The sequence below is a fragment of the Coccinella septempunctata genome, chromosome 3 (genome assembly GCF_907165205.1).
Source record: "Coccinella septempunctata chromosome 3, icCocSept1.1, whole genome shotgun sequence".
Taxonomy (NCBI): domain Eukaryota; kingdom Metazoa; phylum Arthropoda; class Insecta; order Coleoptera; family Coccinellidae; genus Coccinella; species Coccinella septempunctata.
In genome coordinates this window covers 29,212,260-29,229,011 of record NC_058191.1, presented here as the reverse complement: position 1 = coordinate 29,229,011, position 16,752 = coordinate 29,212,260, and the positions used below count along the sequence as shown (strand labels likewise).

General features: G+C 33.6%; 2 protein-coding genes across 5 annotated transcripts; one reads left to right on the top strand and one right to left on the bottom strand.

Moving 5' to 3' along the window:
• Positions 1–938: 938 nt before the first annotated feature.
• LOC123309206 (RNA-binding protein 42) lies at positions 939–12,076 on the bottom strand. Its single transcript, XM_044892193.1, has 4 exons — positions 11,914–12,076; positions 11,494–11,855; positions 11,064–11,390; positions 939–1,236 (listed from the first exon to the last, which is right to left on the bottom strand). Exons 1-4 carry the CDS (start codon positions 11,949–11,951, stop codon positions 1,103–1,105), a joined length of 861 nt encoding a protein of 286 aa, XP_044748128.1. The 5' UTR covers positions 11,952–12,076; the 3' UTR covers positions 939–1,102.
• Positions 12,077–12,194: 118 nt separating this feature from the next.
• LOC123309205 (DDB1- and CUL4-associated factor 8) lies at positions 12,195–15,965 on the top strand. Of its 4 annotated transcripts, none has more exons than XM_044892190.1 (9): positions 12,195–12,339; positions 12,474–12,758; positions 12,868–13,038; positions 13,107–13,452; positions 14,397–14,572; positions 14,680–14,845; positions 14,935–15,234; positions 15,355–15,585; positions 15,643–15,965. In XM_044892190.1, exons 2-9 carry the CDS (start codon positions 12,490–12,492, stop codon positions 15,826–15,828), a joined length of 1,845 nt encoding a protein of 614 aa, XP_044748125.1. In that variant the 5' UTR covers positions 12,195–12,339; positions 12,474–12,489; the 3' UTR covers positions 15,829–15,965. The 4 variants fall into 4 exon arrangements, with proteins under 4 accessions (XP_044748125.1, XP_044748126.1, XP_044748127.1 ...); XM_044892191.1 differs by having other exon boundaries at positions 12,248–12,368; XM_044892192.1 differs by having other exon boundaries at positions 12,277–12,368; positions 12,421–12,758.
• Positions 15,966–16,752: the final 787 nt, after the last annotated feature.

Below are 16,752 nucleotides of genomic sequence, written 5' to 3'. Positions count from 1 at the left end.
GAAGAATTTAGACAAGAAATTAATTCTAGCCCCGATGACTGGAATTGTCGGGCTCCCTGATATATTGCCAGCGATAACGCGTGCTGTAAAATGTACAGGGTATAGAAATACCTTTTATTTTATAATATACTTAGATATATTTCTTTGCCACTCTCTTTAATCACGTAGAATAGAATGAAACAATAAAAAAATATAGGTGATTTTGTCAGGAGTTATGCTGACAACGCGGACGCACCTTTTTTACGAGGGGTCATAGGAAATGACCTCACAATGGAGGAGTTTTAATTTATTTATTTTGAAAATTTCAGGAATTATTCTTTAAATATGTATCTATAAGACAGAAAAAAGTTTGAATCGAATAAGTAATTTTTTACATGGAAAAAAAAATATTGAAAATAGATCTTTTTTTACCCGACGAAACTCATGTAACCCCTTAAAACAGAGTCATAGGGAAAATACTGCTGTTTTATCCTAGCTCTGTTGGACGTGAAAAAAGTATGCTTAGACTGATATGAAATTTGAGGACAGTGGAAAATTCTAAAATTTAAGATAGCCCAGATAAATATCTATGATGGTGTTGGTTCAACAATAGAAAATCGATGTCAGTATATTTCCTGGAACAAAGATCACAAATAATCTCATAGGAGGAATTATTACCTTATTTATTGTAGATGCAATAATAATTCCCGATTCGGATCACTTCAATTCATCTTATTTATTTTGCATTGTAACTTATCGGCACAATACTTAGAACTTAAGTTTTTTGAATCTTCATTCTGCTCTTTAAACCGGCAACGCTTAATATAGGTACTTTACCCCATTTTCAACTATTCTATAAGAGAGCAATCTCTTTCAACGAATAAGTTTGTTGTTGCAACGAATAAGGTTGTGAAACTTTTTTTCAAAGAAATCCAATTGAAATATCTTCACAGTGAAAATACACTTATAAATACGTATATTAAGCAACATATTTTTCACAATAATGAAATTGATAATTTTCATTCCAATAACATGTCATACAAAAAACATATTGATTCAATTATATTCACTTAAGCTTAAATTGTTTCTTTACCTAATATATACAATGTTATACACAAACGTTCTACCGTCCAGAGCCTGAAGTCAGGAGATTCATCAGAGATGCCCTTTCTTTTTCTTTTTTCTTCACAACGTCGACACATCTGTTTTTCCAAGTACTCTTTCTGAGTTTTATAGGTCTGCTCCCAACATATCTTCCTGAAAGAAAATATGTAGAACTTTACTCTAAGATACAAAAAAATTTCCGATGGTGTTCAATATAATCGTCCAAACATCGTTGAAAAATCGCAACCGAAGCTGAAGAAAATAAAAACATAATAGAATTCAGAATGGCAGAGCAACATCAAACTTCACTTGTCAGAACCTTGAATAAATGTATAAATGTAGAAAATTTGTCCAGAATAGGAAAAAATTGCTTATTAGTCATATAGAATTTATTAAGCTTAAAATCAATTTTTTTTCACGGTCATTTCTGACACTACTAATTATTTAATTGTCCAAAAAATTTCATCATTCTTCATGTAATTTGTCAGTCAATTTTAATTATAACCAAATGTTTGATTACTGACCAGGAATACAGCACGTTTTAAACCCTAATTTTGATAACCGAATTAATATGCTACTGTTTGTTTAAAATCTCATCATAATTCGGCTGATTTGTTCCGCTTGGAAGAAAATACATTAGTAAAGGTTATCTCACGATTCCAATACTAATATAAGAAGAGTTCAGTGAAAAAATATGAAATTAATTTCAACATTAATAAATGCCAATTGATAAGATAAACACCTTGGGAAGTTATAATACGATCCAAATAAAAACTGTATCAAATCGTTACTATTTATAGAAATCATATGTGTAGGGGCTGCTTCAAGATTAGTTATGAAACATCTGTAAAAATTATTGATCAATTAAAAGGCGCCAGTAAGCAATTAAGATAATAAATTTACGTCATTAAGGAATGGTACATGCAATATCGGTTATTTCAACAGAATGGGAATATATCGATGTTTTTTGGTGGAAATATGAATTCGGAAAACTTCTGATTTCAATGAAATGGGAAATCTAGTAATATATCAATAACAACCTTTAGGCCAGGCGCAAATAGAAACGCAGGTTAGTGAGGTGACGCAGCCTGAGTTTTTGTAAAACATAGAAAACAACAAGACCGCGCAAACAAAGCGTGACAGTGACTTGTCAGATAGTACGTGCAGTGCAGGAAAAAGCTGCGTCACTTCACAAACCTGCGGTTTTATTTGCGCCTGGCCTTAATCAAAAATACAGGGTGCGGCATTCAACTTGAGACAGTGAATTATCTAGAAAACTATGATTTAGAAAAAAGCTTCAAATAAAAGTTTTTAGGAATCAAGGCGGACAGAAAATGAACATATTTTTTTAACCTTGACCTTGACTTCTAGGTTATTTCAAGGCCGACTTGAATTTCTTAAATGGAAAGATATATATTTTTGTGTACATTCTACTTCTTCAAAAAAGAAGAAGTAACTAATGTTTGGAACTTTTAATCGTCGAATTTAAAAATACGAACTAAATTTTATTCAAACAGTTGGAAAAAAAAATTAAAAATAATAAATACTAAAATTCAATGACAAAACGTTTCAAACAAAAGTACTATTTTTTTACGAAGAATATTAAAGACTCTCAGTCCTCTAACTCAAAAACGGTTGAGTCTGAAACGAAGTTTGTAGCCAATTTCATTCTCTAAACGTTGATAATAGATATAACCATAATTGAAACAGAAACCGGTTTTTTTTACCTTGAACCTTAAATAACCTAGAAGCAGACACGAAATCTTATGAGACTTTTGAGACAACTTCAAGAAGGACAAAATGAAGGTGTATACGAGTTTCCAGCTTATCTTCCATTTTGAGGTTAACCCCTATTTCATATTAAAGTGAATTGAATGATGAGCAAAACAAAAAATAACAAAGTTGAACGAGGACAATATTTGTGCTAGGTTGTTTATGATATCTTTGAAAAATAGGATTGGGAAAATATGAAAATTAAAATGGTGTATTACTGTATAACAATCTACGATTTGCTGATGATACTTTACTGGTATCAGATGCATTAGTTCAAAGTAAAATTACGAGAATAAAATCTTCCAATTAACTTTACATTTTCAACACTGCTAACTACAATTTTCGCTTCACCAAATGAACATCGACACTTAATTTAGTTCATATCTGTAAGGAGGATAAGGTGTAAAAAAAAACACTGCTGCCAATTTGTGCTCCAGAAATTAAGCTATTTAGTATACAAACATAAGTCTGAAATAATAATATTTCTGAAAATCATCAATTGATTTTCAATTATTCCAATTTTCTGGCAATGAAATTGAGTGTTTTGATTCAACCCCTTAGCTGCAATCCCATCCAACTTCCGTTTTTCTAATGGAAACATATAACATGAGGAAAACTCACGGAAAATGAAATCCCACCATCTTTGTTTTTATTTAATTTTGTACTTAAACACAATAGTCTCTTCGATTATAGTAAGGTGACATAACAAAAATTTTCTCGAGCATTGTACAATGAAAACAAAAAATGAAAATCAGGGTATCAATTGCAGTCCGCTTGTTTATATAATTACACCTATCATACAACTCTCCATCTGAGATATGACATTCGAAACTCCTTTGATACCTGATATTGTAGTGTGCCAAAATTATCTCAAACTGTGAAATGTAAGTTGCACCTTGTCTACCCGTCAAAATAATTAAGACGTGCGACGTCTTAAATCACACCTTGGAATTCTCAGGCCGTGTGAACTTGGCTTGATTTTGGTTGTCAGGATTTGAACTAATTTTCTCAGGGACCAAATTGGGAAATTATCTGTACGTTCTGTAAACAAGGATCCCAGAATCCTCGTGTTGCAAGCGGCATTAAAAAATAAAGTTGTTGACATTTCTGATGGATAGATCGTTTGAGCAAAATGGCGGTCAAAGTTCAGGAACTTTCTTAAAATAAATTACGTATCATTTTATGTTTACTACAGACGTGGTTATTTTTGTTTTTTCGCTGTAATGCCTTGTGATATAGACGTGCATAGATAGACTCCTTCGACATGGACTACATGACCCTGTGTACTATTGTCTGGCCAATTCCTTGAGTTCACGGTCTTAATTACTTCCTGGCAACGATTACGAATCAAATTGAACGCGGTTCCTAAGAAACGAGTTGATTCCGTTGATTAATTAGTTTACACTAAAGTTGTCACGTTTCTTCACCTGGACAGATATTTTAAAGAGGATCTCATATGTAATATCCTACCCGCTGAGCACTTCATCACGGTATTCACAAAATATACTGCAAAGAATTTCAGTGTTCAATAGAAATTAGATTAGAATTTAAATGAGTTCTTCAAGAGCAGTCGCAGACTCTTCATTGCAATCAGATAACGACTGAAGGATTCAAACATATCTAGGAAATTCAAAAAATTGGGAACTTTGGCGGAATCAAACAAAACATGAAAATCCATGATTGAAATAAAAAGAAGGATATGATTTTCAGTTACATGAGTGTAAAACACGACACGTGTTACGCTATCACAGTAGCATCTTGTTAAGGTTACCTTCACCCATCATATATTCGCATATCATTATGACTTTAGCCTTGCAGCTTTCACATTTCTCTCTAGGGTTCTGTTGGAGCCCTTTCCTGGTTCTCGGGCTCATGTTGGTGGTCGGGTCCCGTACTTCTTGCCGAAGTAGATAGTGTTTTCTTCTGCATGACTTCAGATATTTTCGTCCAAACGAAGTTTCTTCAAATTCTCTGGGGTACATGGACTGTTTATGAAATGACGATAGGGATAGTCTTGATATCTTTCAACTGTCTCCTGCTTTGTTCTTCGAGATCTTTTGTAGGGGGTTGTTATTTGGGATCGCCACGTCATTCCAATTTTTATTCCATAATGGGGTAGGTCAGGTCCATTGTCTATTTTCTGGTCTGTGAGAACCATGCGAACCCAGTAGAGCTTGTGATGAACCTTTTTTGAACTCATAAGTTTCTATTTTATTGTCAACGGGGAATTCTCCTCAATTTGGGTTATCACAGCATATGCAAGTTTAAACTGAATAATTATGAATTTCATTCATGAATTTCTCAAATGCACCGCGGAAACTATTCAAAGTAATTCTTCAAACATAAGGTTTTAAAATTCAAATCGCTTCGTTTCTAGCTCACAATGTGGCAACAGCGCGTACTAGAAAATTAAAAGAACAATGGCTTGTTTATAAAATGACGGCTGTTGATTAACAGCCATCATAATGCGCGTACTCACTGGCGAGCCTCAACAGCAACCGACCATAAAAATCCCATAAAATTTCACGACCTTACTCGTTCGTCGCAGACTTCATAGACAGCCATCTTCATCTATCTCATCAAGATGGTGTATTTGTTGTCCTTTATCATCAACGCATATTTCTGTCGCTGTTGCCAACTTGTGAAATAGAAACGAAACTCTAAATTTTAAATACCCATTTTTCTTTTTCATTTTTAAGTACTAAAAATAATAATTTTTTTTGGGAAACGGTTGAAATGTTTATTTCAATATGTGACGATTCAAAGATATGTCATAAAAAATACATCATTTTCATCAGAAGGAGTATTCTCTATTCTTGGTATAAAATCTTGGCTCTTCTTGTACTGCGTGCCTACGAACTTCTGGCATCTCCTGGTGATGTGCTGGATGATTTCATGAGTCGCACAGCCGTAACGACAGCTATCGTCCGCCATTGAGGCGATATATTCCATATTATAGTTCCTAGATGGAATCTCTTGATATTGGATGACAATGACGAAGCCCTCTGTCTCAGGACAGTTCTGATGAAGCAGAAGTTCAGGAAATATTCTGGAAGTACTACCATTTTCAGTTCCATTTTCCCATTGATGTGGGAGTGATTTTGCTCTGACGATGTCAAATAAGACCAAAACCTTTGGTCTACATCTACTCTTCCTCGATGGAATGGTCTCTATGTTGATACTCTGAATAATGGGGGGACGGCTAATTCGATTTAGATCGTAAAATTTGTTCAATTTCATATGAATAGATGAATGCATTAATTTCGTTTATAATTTATCTGCCTTATGTTCGTTTGCACCGTTTCGCTGGTAACCATGGTTAAACTAATCGATGTTTAATATTTAAACGTTGCTTAGCGGTTGACAGTTTGCACCGTGGAATCATAATCGTTGTTTACTTTAATCATCGATAAGTTTGGCAACAGCACTCACAGCATAAAAAATTCAAAATTTCAGCCAAGCACATCATAGAAGACAAATTAAAAAGAAAAAGAAGTCAAGGTTTTGTGATTAAACTTCTGTTATCAAGGTGGAAATTTGAACATTTCTTCTGGAGTTTCGGTGTTGTGTTTTGAATTTGAAGTGCGAACGTGGGTAGCATCAACACATCCTATTACTCTAGGAAAAGAAGCCTTATAGTGAAAGGACTGTTGAATTTGCACTATATCCTCATCTTTGGTCATTTTAATGAATTCGGAATATAATTTACCAATTAATTGCTAATGAAACTGCAGCAATAATTCTTGATCCTTTCGATACATCTAAATTTATGAAATTATCAACAGAAGCCAACTGACCAGCACTAGCATAAAACCTCAATTTAGCTAGCAATTGATTTATTGGGTCAACACTATTATTCCGGAAATATCTATATTTGTATAATAAAACTAATTATTAAATTCCAAATCATTCTCCATATATGGCAAAAAAATAACACGGTTTCTTTCGTTAAACGAAATCTTCTGAAAAAAGTGAGGTCCATTCTTTCGAAATAATTTCTTCTACGGAGAAAACATCTGGGAAATCCAAATTCGATATTGCCAAGTGCATCATGATCATCATCAAGTAATATCTCATCTTCCAAATCATCCATTATTAATTCGAATTTTATATCAACACAAATAGAAAACACAATTGTCAATCGAATTTGAAGTATTACTTCAATCAACGTTTTAATCGAGCTTTAATCGAGCAAATTTCTGCGTTTAGTTTAAACAACGTTTAAGGACCTTATAATCAACGTTTAGGAACGGTGCAACCCGGTTAAGGAATTAAACGTTGTTTAAGAATATAATCGTTGTTTAGACAAACGGTGCAAACGGCCATTAATATATGAAGTAGTTATCCTTTTTATGGTTCAAATTAAAATCTTCAACACAACTGTGTAGTATATGGCCAATTAGTAAAATCACTTTTTGAATGCTCTATCAAAATGAATAATCCATTTAGTCCATTCGAAATCGATTCCACAATGATTAAATTCAAATAAAAATCAAGGGTTCCATCTAAATTTTGAGCTGAAAATCTGTGTGCTAGGGTGCGATGACTGATGATTGAATTAATGATCAACTAGAAACGCTATTCAAAATGATGGAGCAATAAAAAAATAACTACTTTGTAATCATTCTTGAAATGAAACTCCTTGCACTATCGTTGATAAGCATAAGTTAAAAAGCGAGGATGAAAAATTAACTGATACGCGAAAAGGCAAGTGTGTTCGGTAATATGTACTCGTAAGTATATTAAACGGCTTTGTAAATGGCCGTAAATTTTCTGTCGTGAAATGAAGCAATGGACCCTTCCTACCACGCACACTTGCGAATTTTCAAAAATGATTTTACAGTGTGTTATAGATGACTAGACGAGTGTCAGATAAGGGACAGACACGTGATGTTTTCCATCAAATTATGTTTAAATAAGAGCCGAAGCAGTTGAACCCCCCATTTTCAACGCGCTTTTAGATATCATATTGACTCAAATCCAAAGAAACAAATCCTCAGTGTCAGTGTTTGGGGAACCGTTCAAACCTTGCCACTTTCATTGAAATTACCAGGTAAAGAATTATTGATTTCTTTTATCGATTGCAATTCTTGTTATCTAACTGCATCGAAAAGTGCATGATTATACATGCATCGAAAAAGTTTTGAAATCATTAAATTAATATATCTTTCTTCCATATAGATTATAGATGTATTAAGCTGAATTACATAAGCTAATTGTGCGGATCTTTTTTTTTTAATCATTATATTCCTACATCTTTCCGGAAAACTGTGAAGCATTTCTATTTTTTATGTATTATCTACTTTCACGCACAGAATGAGTTTCTTGAATTATAACTACGATTTATTCGTTTCCTAATAATTAATTCCGAAAATCTCTCTCAATAAGCTATTCGCAAATGTTTTTTTTCAAACAATTGTAATTAGCAGCACAAAAAGTAGAAAGTACTCTTCATTTATGCACTCAAACGCTCAGATTGCAGTCACAGTCGGTTACTTGGTTATACTATACAACAAAAGCCACCTCTTGGCAATGACAAATTGATATATTCTGATTATGTGGGTGAACCTGAATTCATTTTTCAACAAATGACCACAAAATACAATGTTATGTTAATTCCACTGAAAAGAAATTTAAATACCCACAAATTTTGCCTGTTTTTTTTTTTCAGAAAATACCCATATACCCCTGAGTGTTTATATCTGTTGAATAAATTCATTTATTTATATAAAAATTACTTCATTCAACCCTTTTTTTCAGGGTTCACGATGAGCAACACTATAGCATTTCTGATTTTCCTTGCGCTCCTCAGTTACGCATTGTCATCCCCAACAGCTAGAAGCACAAATGAAAAAGAAGTTCATCGATACAACAAATTAGATCAAACTGAAATCCAGAAACCAGAAAACGTGAATGCTCTGAAGAAAGAAAAAGACAGCAAAAAAACTTTTTCCGTTCCAAAGAGTTGGGCGGCGAGTGGAATGCCATTCAGCATTCTCTATATGAAAAGAAGCTACAAACCCTCGAAACAAATTCAAGCCAGTAAAATGAATCGCACGAAACAAGGAAGAAGAAGATCGAACGCAAAAAGGGCACTGTTAGGTTTGAGAATACCTTACTCCATAATTCCAAGAGTATTTCCACATAACTGGAGAGTTTAATAAATTACTCAAGGCACAAGAAACGCTCGTAATGGTAAAGACTGTACAATGACTCATACTATGGAAGCTCAAGAAAACAATAATGGTCGTTCTGGTTGTGTGCTAGGAAGATTTGAAAGTGTATTGTGAAATGGGTGAAATATTTTTTATGAGGGAAAGGTTTATAAATGCCCATGAATGAAAGCCTGTATAAGAAGAGTTTGAAGGAAAAATATTTTCCAAATTTTCAAAGCCCACAAAAATTAGATTACTTCAAATATCCCTAGTCAGAGGATTATGTACTTTATTATTAAAGATTCGAACAGATCTCTCATCTTCCAGTAATAATGCAATTTCAAGGTAACAATTTGCAGTCTTACTTTGAAATATTACTTTACGCATTTTTCAGAACTGACTCATTAGAAATTCCGTCCAATCTAACTTTCTTTTTGATTGCGCTCTTGTCGATAGTGAAGCGATAAATGCAGGACACAGTCCTGATTCTTTATTGAATATACCAAATCATGGAATATGTATTTTTAGTAAAGTATTATATTTTCTTGCTCAAAATTACTGAAATAATATAGACATGTACACTGTTGTGAAACTTGCAAGTTTATTCCAAAACATGTAGATGTGACTAAGAATTACGGATTTGACAGTGAAAAATATCTGACTGCACAATAAATACGAATAAATCAATGCAAAATTATGTCTGATGTATTTTTTTCATACCACAGATTTGAAACTATTATGTAGTCTGGATAATTTGCCCCAAACTCCTACCTACACTACAATGAAATACCCTTCTAAGAACTTCCTTCATATGGGACAAAATTGTGAAGAAACAATTATACCACGTGACTTTTCAGATGCGGTTGAAGGGAACTTCAACCTTTTCCGATTCCCTTCACGCAATACAGGGCGGAAAATAATGTAACTAGTTGATGTGGCTGCTGCAAATTTTCACTGATTGAAGATATACTCAAGAGGTATACCACACACAATACACAAAAAGAGAATTTCAATTTCGGAGATTCGTTCTGCTGGTTTTGTTTACTGTTCATTTTCCTCGGATTATTTTTGGTGGAAAATTCTTGAAATAGATGAGGTATCGGTGGAAAGCCCGTGGAAAAATAATAATATATATTATAATATTATATTTCAAGTTTGTCCTGGAATGGCAAAAAATATTTGAGGTAGATTTCGAATTCCATGATTGATGCTGCAAATTTTGTACTTAGTTCTACAGAGTAGAATTTATGTTATCTTCTACCAAATATTGAAGAGATGAAAATCTATAATTAAACTAGAAACTGCATAAAATGATTGGTCACTACTATATTTTCAGACACAATATAAAGTGAAACAGTTTCGAGTTTTATATTCCACTAAAATCATTCTTGGATTACTTATTAGATTGTAAATTATATTCACGTATGTTCTCCAAATTCTTCAGTTTAATATACATTGTAGGATAAAACCTCAAATTAAGGACCCAAAAAAATTTTCCAATCATTTTGGTCTCAAGACTTCATTAGAATCAATCAATTCATAATATAGAGGGGGTATTTCTGATCCACCTCAGCAAATAGTTAAATTTTAAAATCAATTCATAATTTTATAAGCTAGTGACATCACTGATGTTTGTTCTATTCCTTCTATTCCACAAACCCACTGAGCAAGTTTTTGTGCAGTTTAAGGAGAGTAAATTTTTTTTTCATTTCTCAAAGTTTAGATATGAAAAATAAATTCAAATCAGAAACAAACAATAAAAAATATCCCTTCTTATTTGGTGTAATCCTGTTAAATTCCAATACATGATTTATGTATACTTCAGTGGAGTTACTTTGCAGAAGAAACCAAATTGTAAGAACTAGCAGATTTTTAATGTAGATAAACTGGAAACCTTCCACACCTTAAATGCTTAAATGCCAACATTCTTCTTAACTGAACCTTCAGAATTGTATATTCCCCAAAAATTTATCAATATGAAATGGACACACATGTTCAAAATACATCAGATAGCTATAGAAACTATGAGAGGAAACCATCTGCTAAACTCACCATTCATTTCTTTCATAGCTTTCGTGAAATCTGCTGGATCCTTGAAACTAATGAAGCCATATCCTTTGCTCTTATTTGTTCTCTTGTCTCTGATTACTTTAGCCCTAAGAAAAGAAGGGAACTTGTTAAAAGTTCTTGTAAGAAGTTCATCAGTAACATCATTCCCTAAATCTCCACAAAACATTCGAAAATCATCATCTGTCCAATCTGCCAAAGTTGGATCTTCCCATGTCTGTCCCCCAGCAACTCTAAGGAGCTTTTTATTCTTGCTTCCTTTTCTTTTGTAATCGTCTGGACCAAAAGATTGCAGAGCACTACTAGCTTTACCTTAAATTTTAAGAGTAGGAATCAAAATAAGGCCAATACTTCTCCAATATATTTGAAGTTTAAAGAGATTCCAAATTCTTTCATCACACTGTATGATACTCACCCTGCGATATGGCAACCTCAGCACTTATTTTCTCATTTTTCAATTTCTTCAATTTTTTTTCCACTTCACTTTGCAAAGCCATGAAATCAACAGAAGATTGATTGGAGGTTGAAGAGGTAACATTAGACTTTGCAGGAATAGTGTAGAGGGTGGGCTTGGCAGAAACCACAGCGGGTTGAGCAACAACTGGTGCTGCATATGTCTCATAACTATTATTTGGCCTTCTGAAACTTTTCACTTGATGAGGTATTAACATTGGAGGAGCAGGAGGAGGCGGAATATTTCCGAATCCTGGCAATGCAAAGCCTCCTGCAAAGGAGCCATTATTCATTAACGCTTGACCTGAAATTTCGGCTTCAAACCTGAAACGAAAATGAGATATTTCGAATTCTATCGATATTTCATATTTTATTTCAGTACCTGCTCATTTCGTCTTCCATTTTACGGAATTTGTCCATCTTGAAGAACTATTATAAAATAATAAAATTTTAAAAAGAAAATCAGATTGTTTTTGTTGACTTTTGAGGTTAGGTCAATGTTATCATTTATCATCAGTCGAAGGGGTGCGTTCAAATTCAATAAAACTTTCACACATCCAGATGTCAATGAATCGTTTACGAATCAAAAATAGAGAAAAAAATATACGAAAGCAAAGATTATAGAGTAGAGTAGAGATTATAGAGTCTATAATCTTTGTACGAAAGAATGTGTAATGTTCGGTGAAAAATTTAAATTAATGTAATGCTTCTGTGTTTATTTTGCTCACAGATAAAACGAATTTGTCATCATACTTGTCAAAATCGAAAGAAAGTAGTAAACATCTATTGAAAACTTGAGAAAAAACAGGTGATGATGAATTTACTGTGATTCAAACAGTATGTTGCTATAGATTCCAGTTTATTTTTAATTTAAACTGTACCACTTTAGGGTTGCTTCAAGGAAACGTCCTAATAGTTATACGCATATCTTTATATTTTTAGAATAAGTGTGTGAAAAATGGAAGAAAATATGTCAGATAATGACACAGACAGCAAAGATGATTGCGATAACACTCAACCAAACAGAAATTCAAAACGTATAAAAATTCAGTTCAACTTGAATTCTGGTGAAGGAACATCCAATAGTACTGAGCAGGACAACACTGCTAGTGCAAGTACCAGTAATGGGGATAGTTCCCCTAGCCACAGAACCAGAACAAAAAGTTATAGGAATAGAAACTATCGGAACACCAATAGAGAGGATTCCAGTGCAAGTGCCAACGAAAGGTAGTCAGCTATTCCATTGTTGTTCTATTGGATGCATAAGATTTTCCATCCACTTTTTTGTATTGTAATACTAAGTAATCAAGTTCCAGCTTTATAGTTCTTGTTTTAGTGGTGAAGATGAAGCTGTGTCAGAGGAAGAAAATAACACAGAATCAAATTTATCTTTTGTTGAATATTCTTCAAGTCCAGAAAGTACATCCACTGTAATTCGAGAAACAGACACAGACTCTGAGGCTGAAGAACCACCAGTTTTGAAGAAGACAAAACCAAAACATACATGGTAAGTAAAGTCTATGGATTAACATAGAATAAAATATTGGAAATCAATTGATTTTAATGAACTTCTAGGTATGTAGTGCCTGAAGTTATCAAACGCCAGCTTGGCTACAGTTCGAAGTTACATAGTGCTGAGTTATTCAGGAACCAGTGTTATGGTTCCTTGCATAGTGTTCAACGCTTAGAGCTGATGTATAAACTAGAGGAACATTTTGGCTGTGTTAATAGCTTGAACTTTTATCCAGATGGATCTCTCTTAGCAAGCGGTTCCGATGATTTGTTTGTGGTGGTGTGGGACTGGAAAGTAGGAAAATGTCTATTGAAATATAAAACAAAGCATCTATCGAACGTCTTCCAAAGCAAATTTTTACATTTGTGTGGTGATTTACATATTGCCACCTGCTCAAGAGATGGACAGGTATGATGTTTAATTATTCTAAACAAATTTTTGATTGCCTGATCAAAACTTTGATAGGTCACTTGATTTCCAGAATAAAATCTGAAACTTTTTCATTCTTTAATATATTGAAGTAGCTATCTGTTTTCATTAAATGGGAGTATGTGGGTCATAATTCAATTTGAAGAATGCCGATTAATGAATTATCTATTGAAAACAAATTAAATTGATCGGTCATTAAAGTGTTGATTCCCCAATCAAGCATTTTGAAAGCACGCACTACAAAACATTGTTGGCTGTCATATTAACCTCAAAATATTTTTTGGAAAGATATCTTGGAAATTCTGAGAATCCCGACATGAAATGTTGCAAATATAGTTTCAAATCCAAATAATAGAGCTTTGTATCGATGGTGGAACGACATTTCTAATGTCACCCCTCTATCTGTCATGATGAATAGGGAAAATATCAGAAAATCAGGAAAAATTGAAAGAGTTGTATGCAATTTTTGTTCGCACAAAGTTGAATTTTACTTTTGGCATATGTGGCAACTTGACGAGTTTCTTTGCTGACTAAAGTTTTCCTTTTTTACTAAGAATGAACTTTCAAAACATGGGGCATTATTCACAATTTCAATTGAGCAGAAGAAACCATAGAATTTACGAGATTCTTTCAACTTAATGTAATACAATGAAGTATTAAATGAAGTTAATACCAAGTATATGCTTTTGAAAAGACATTCACGATTAAAAAGACCATTATTTTCGCGTCTTTCAAGGTTTTTACTGGATTTAATCGCATTTTTTGTCGGGAGATCGAAACATGAAGATTGCATGACCAATATGATAATAATAATACCAATACACAAATATATACCGACATGGCCTATACCAGCTAACAAGTTATATATATTTGAGTAACTCCGTCTGCTCATAAGAAACTGAGTTAGGTGTTTTTGGTCACAGGTTAGAGTGGCTCGATTATCAAGGGAGGGTGGTGTTAGAGAAAACAGAAAAATTGGTAGTCATAAATCTGCTTGTCACAAGCTGGCAGTGTTGCCAGATCAACCTCATATCATATTGAGTGCTGGGGAAGATGGTTATGTCCTTAGCCATGACGTAAGGAAGACTAAATCAGATCAGTAAGTGAATTTCTCAGCTGAATTGCCGATTGGTCTATAGACAAAATGTTCAATACGAATTTTGGGTTTTGTGTGCTGTGTCTCACTTTATTGAATTCTTTTCACAGCATAACTACTGTAAAGAGGGATAATAAACCAGTACCATTGTATAGCATTCACGGACATCCTCTTAGAACACATGAATTTTGTGTTGGGGGACAAGATATTAAAGTTAGGGTTTATGATCAAAGAAAATCATCTACACCACTTCATATCTATAATCCTTTCAAAAGCGTAAGTATACAGATATCCAGTATACAGGGTGTTTAACGCAAAGTGTCCACAACAAGTATCAGGCCACTTATTATGATCCCAACTTTCAGGAACCAAGTCCATACCTTAGTGGCCTCCACATAACGTCAGCCATGTATAATTACAATGGGGATGAAATTCTAGCCTCTTATAATGATGGAGACATCTATCTTTTCAATTCAGAATCTATACCAGGCGAATATGTTCATAAATATGAAGGACACAAGAATGGTGCTACAATCAAAGGGGTTAATTTCTTTGGCCCAAAATCGGAATTTATTGTCAGTGGTTCCGACTGTGGAAATATCTTTTTCTGGGAGAAGAATACGGAAGCTATCGTACAATGCATGCTTGGAGATGATAGTGGTGTTGTAAGTAACTTTTTGAATTTAATTTTGTGATCACAGTAAGTTTAACAAAAAGCCTTGAAACGTCTAACGCTCTGATTATTATGATAGCCCTGTATGTAAATAATAAATATCACATTTTAGGTGAACTGTTTGGAGCCCCATCCAAAACTTCCATACATATGTACTAGTGGACTGGATTGGGACGTCAAAGTTTGGGTGCCTTCATGTGAGACTGAACCATCATTAGAGAAATTACCGGAAATTGTAAAGACAAACAAAAAAAATAGGTTTTCTAGTTTAGGATTGGCCTCGGATGCACCTGTCCTCTGGATGTTATGGCAACACCTTAGGAGAAGTAGTAGAACACTTAGGGTAAAATTTATATTCCAACTTGATAACTTGCAAGAACTAAAATGGCTCTTTTTCTAGAGAGAACTAAGAGGAATGAATTTTGGCCCTGATGATTTGGGTTTGAGCAGTGGTAGCGATAATGATGAGGACATGAATGATACGAATGATGAAGATATGAATGATACTAATGAGGAGGAAGATGATGATGAAGATGAAGATGATGAGAGATCATTCGATTTTACATCAGAGTGTACAACTTCGTAATCTTATACTATTAAAGAGGCATCAAATCTATTGTTTGAAGATTTACAAAGTTTCTTTGATTTCTTAGTGTATTCATGTTATTTATAGTTTATGAAGGAATGCTGTTGATATTTTATCTAATAAATATTATTAACTAACAGGTTTTTCATATTTTCTGGTTAAGTGATTATCTTCGTATAAAAAATAATATATATATATGGGTTGAAGGTGAGGCTTTTTTTTAACAGAAGGTGGAACTGGTCAAAATGAAGCATTTCACCAACAATCACCTATACAAAACTTTCAAAATGACAAAGTTGAAAATGATTATTGAAATAGATCCTAATACGATTCTTGACCGTTTGTTAGCTGAATTATCGCAAAGCAATGAAAAAAACTTATAGATTTGACTATGTGGTTTCGTTTAGGATATAGGCACGTTCGATATTTACGTTGTTATGAAAATGGAAACTTAGGATTGCCGAATTGTTCTCATTATTTTTTGGTAACTTACACTATTTCATGAAGTGGCTCATTCCGATACCAACTGACAGAAGAGACTTGGGACAAGTGTGAAAAAAAAGAATATCACTTCAAAATCTCACCAATAAAATTCGTCTAAATTATTCACGAATTTTTTCACAATGGGCATCACAATCGTCTTATTCGAACATTCCAACAATCGTTGTAAAAATGGGATGAAATGCGGTAACATCATAGCACTTTTTCAACATAACTAACATAAGCACTTTCAAGAAACTGCCTAGATTTTCTACATTTTTTTCTCACCCTAATGTGCACGATACAACAATTATGATTCTCTCAGAAGTAACCTGATGCATCTAATCCGATGAACTTGGTACTGAACCATTCATTGCACAGCCATATGTTTATGTTTTGTTTCGCTTTTCCGAAGCCAGAGTCACCTTCCACAGTCCGTACTTG

Bases quoted from the DNA above. Each gene is read 5' to 3' on its own strand.
- LOC123309205 (XM_044892190.1), top strand. From the start codon at position 12,490: ATGGAAGAAAATATGTCAGATAATGACACAGACAGCAAAGATGATTGC. The intron at 14,573-14,679 runs GTAAGTGAATTT...TTCTTTTCACAG, and splicing joins AGGAAGACTAAATCAGATCA to CATAACTACTGTAAAGAGGG. The intron at 15,586-15,642 runs GTAAAATTTATA...CTCTTTTTCTAG, and splicing joins GAAGTAGTAGAACACTTAGG to AGAGAACTAAGAGGAATGAA.
- LOC123309206 (XM_044892193.1), bottom strand. From the start codon at position 11,951: ATGGACAAATTCCGTAAAATGGAAGACGAAATGAGCAG. The intron at 11,391-11,493 runs GTGAGTATCATA...TTAAAATTTAAG, and splicing joins TGAGGTTGCCATATCGCAGG to GTAAAGCTAGTAGTGCTCTG. The intron at 1,237-11,063 runs GTGAGTTTAGCA...ATTTTCTTTCAG, and splicing joins AGCTATGAAAGAAATGAATG to GAAGATATGTTGGGAGCAGA.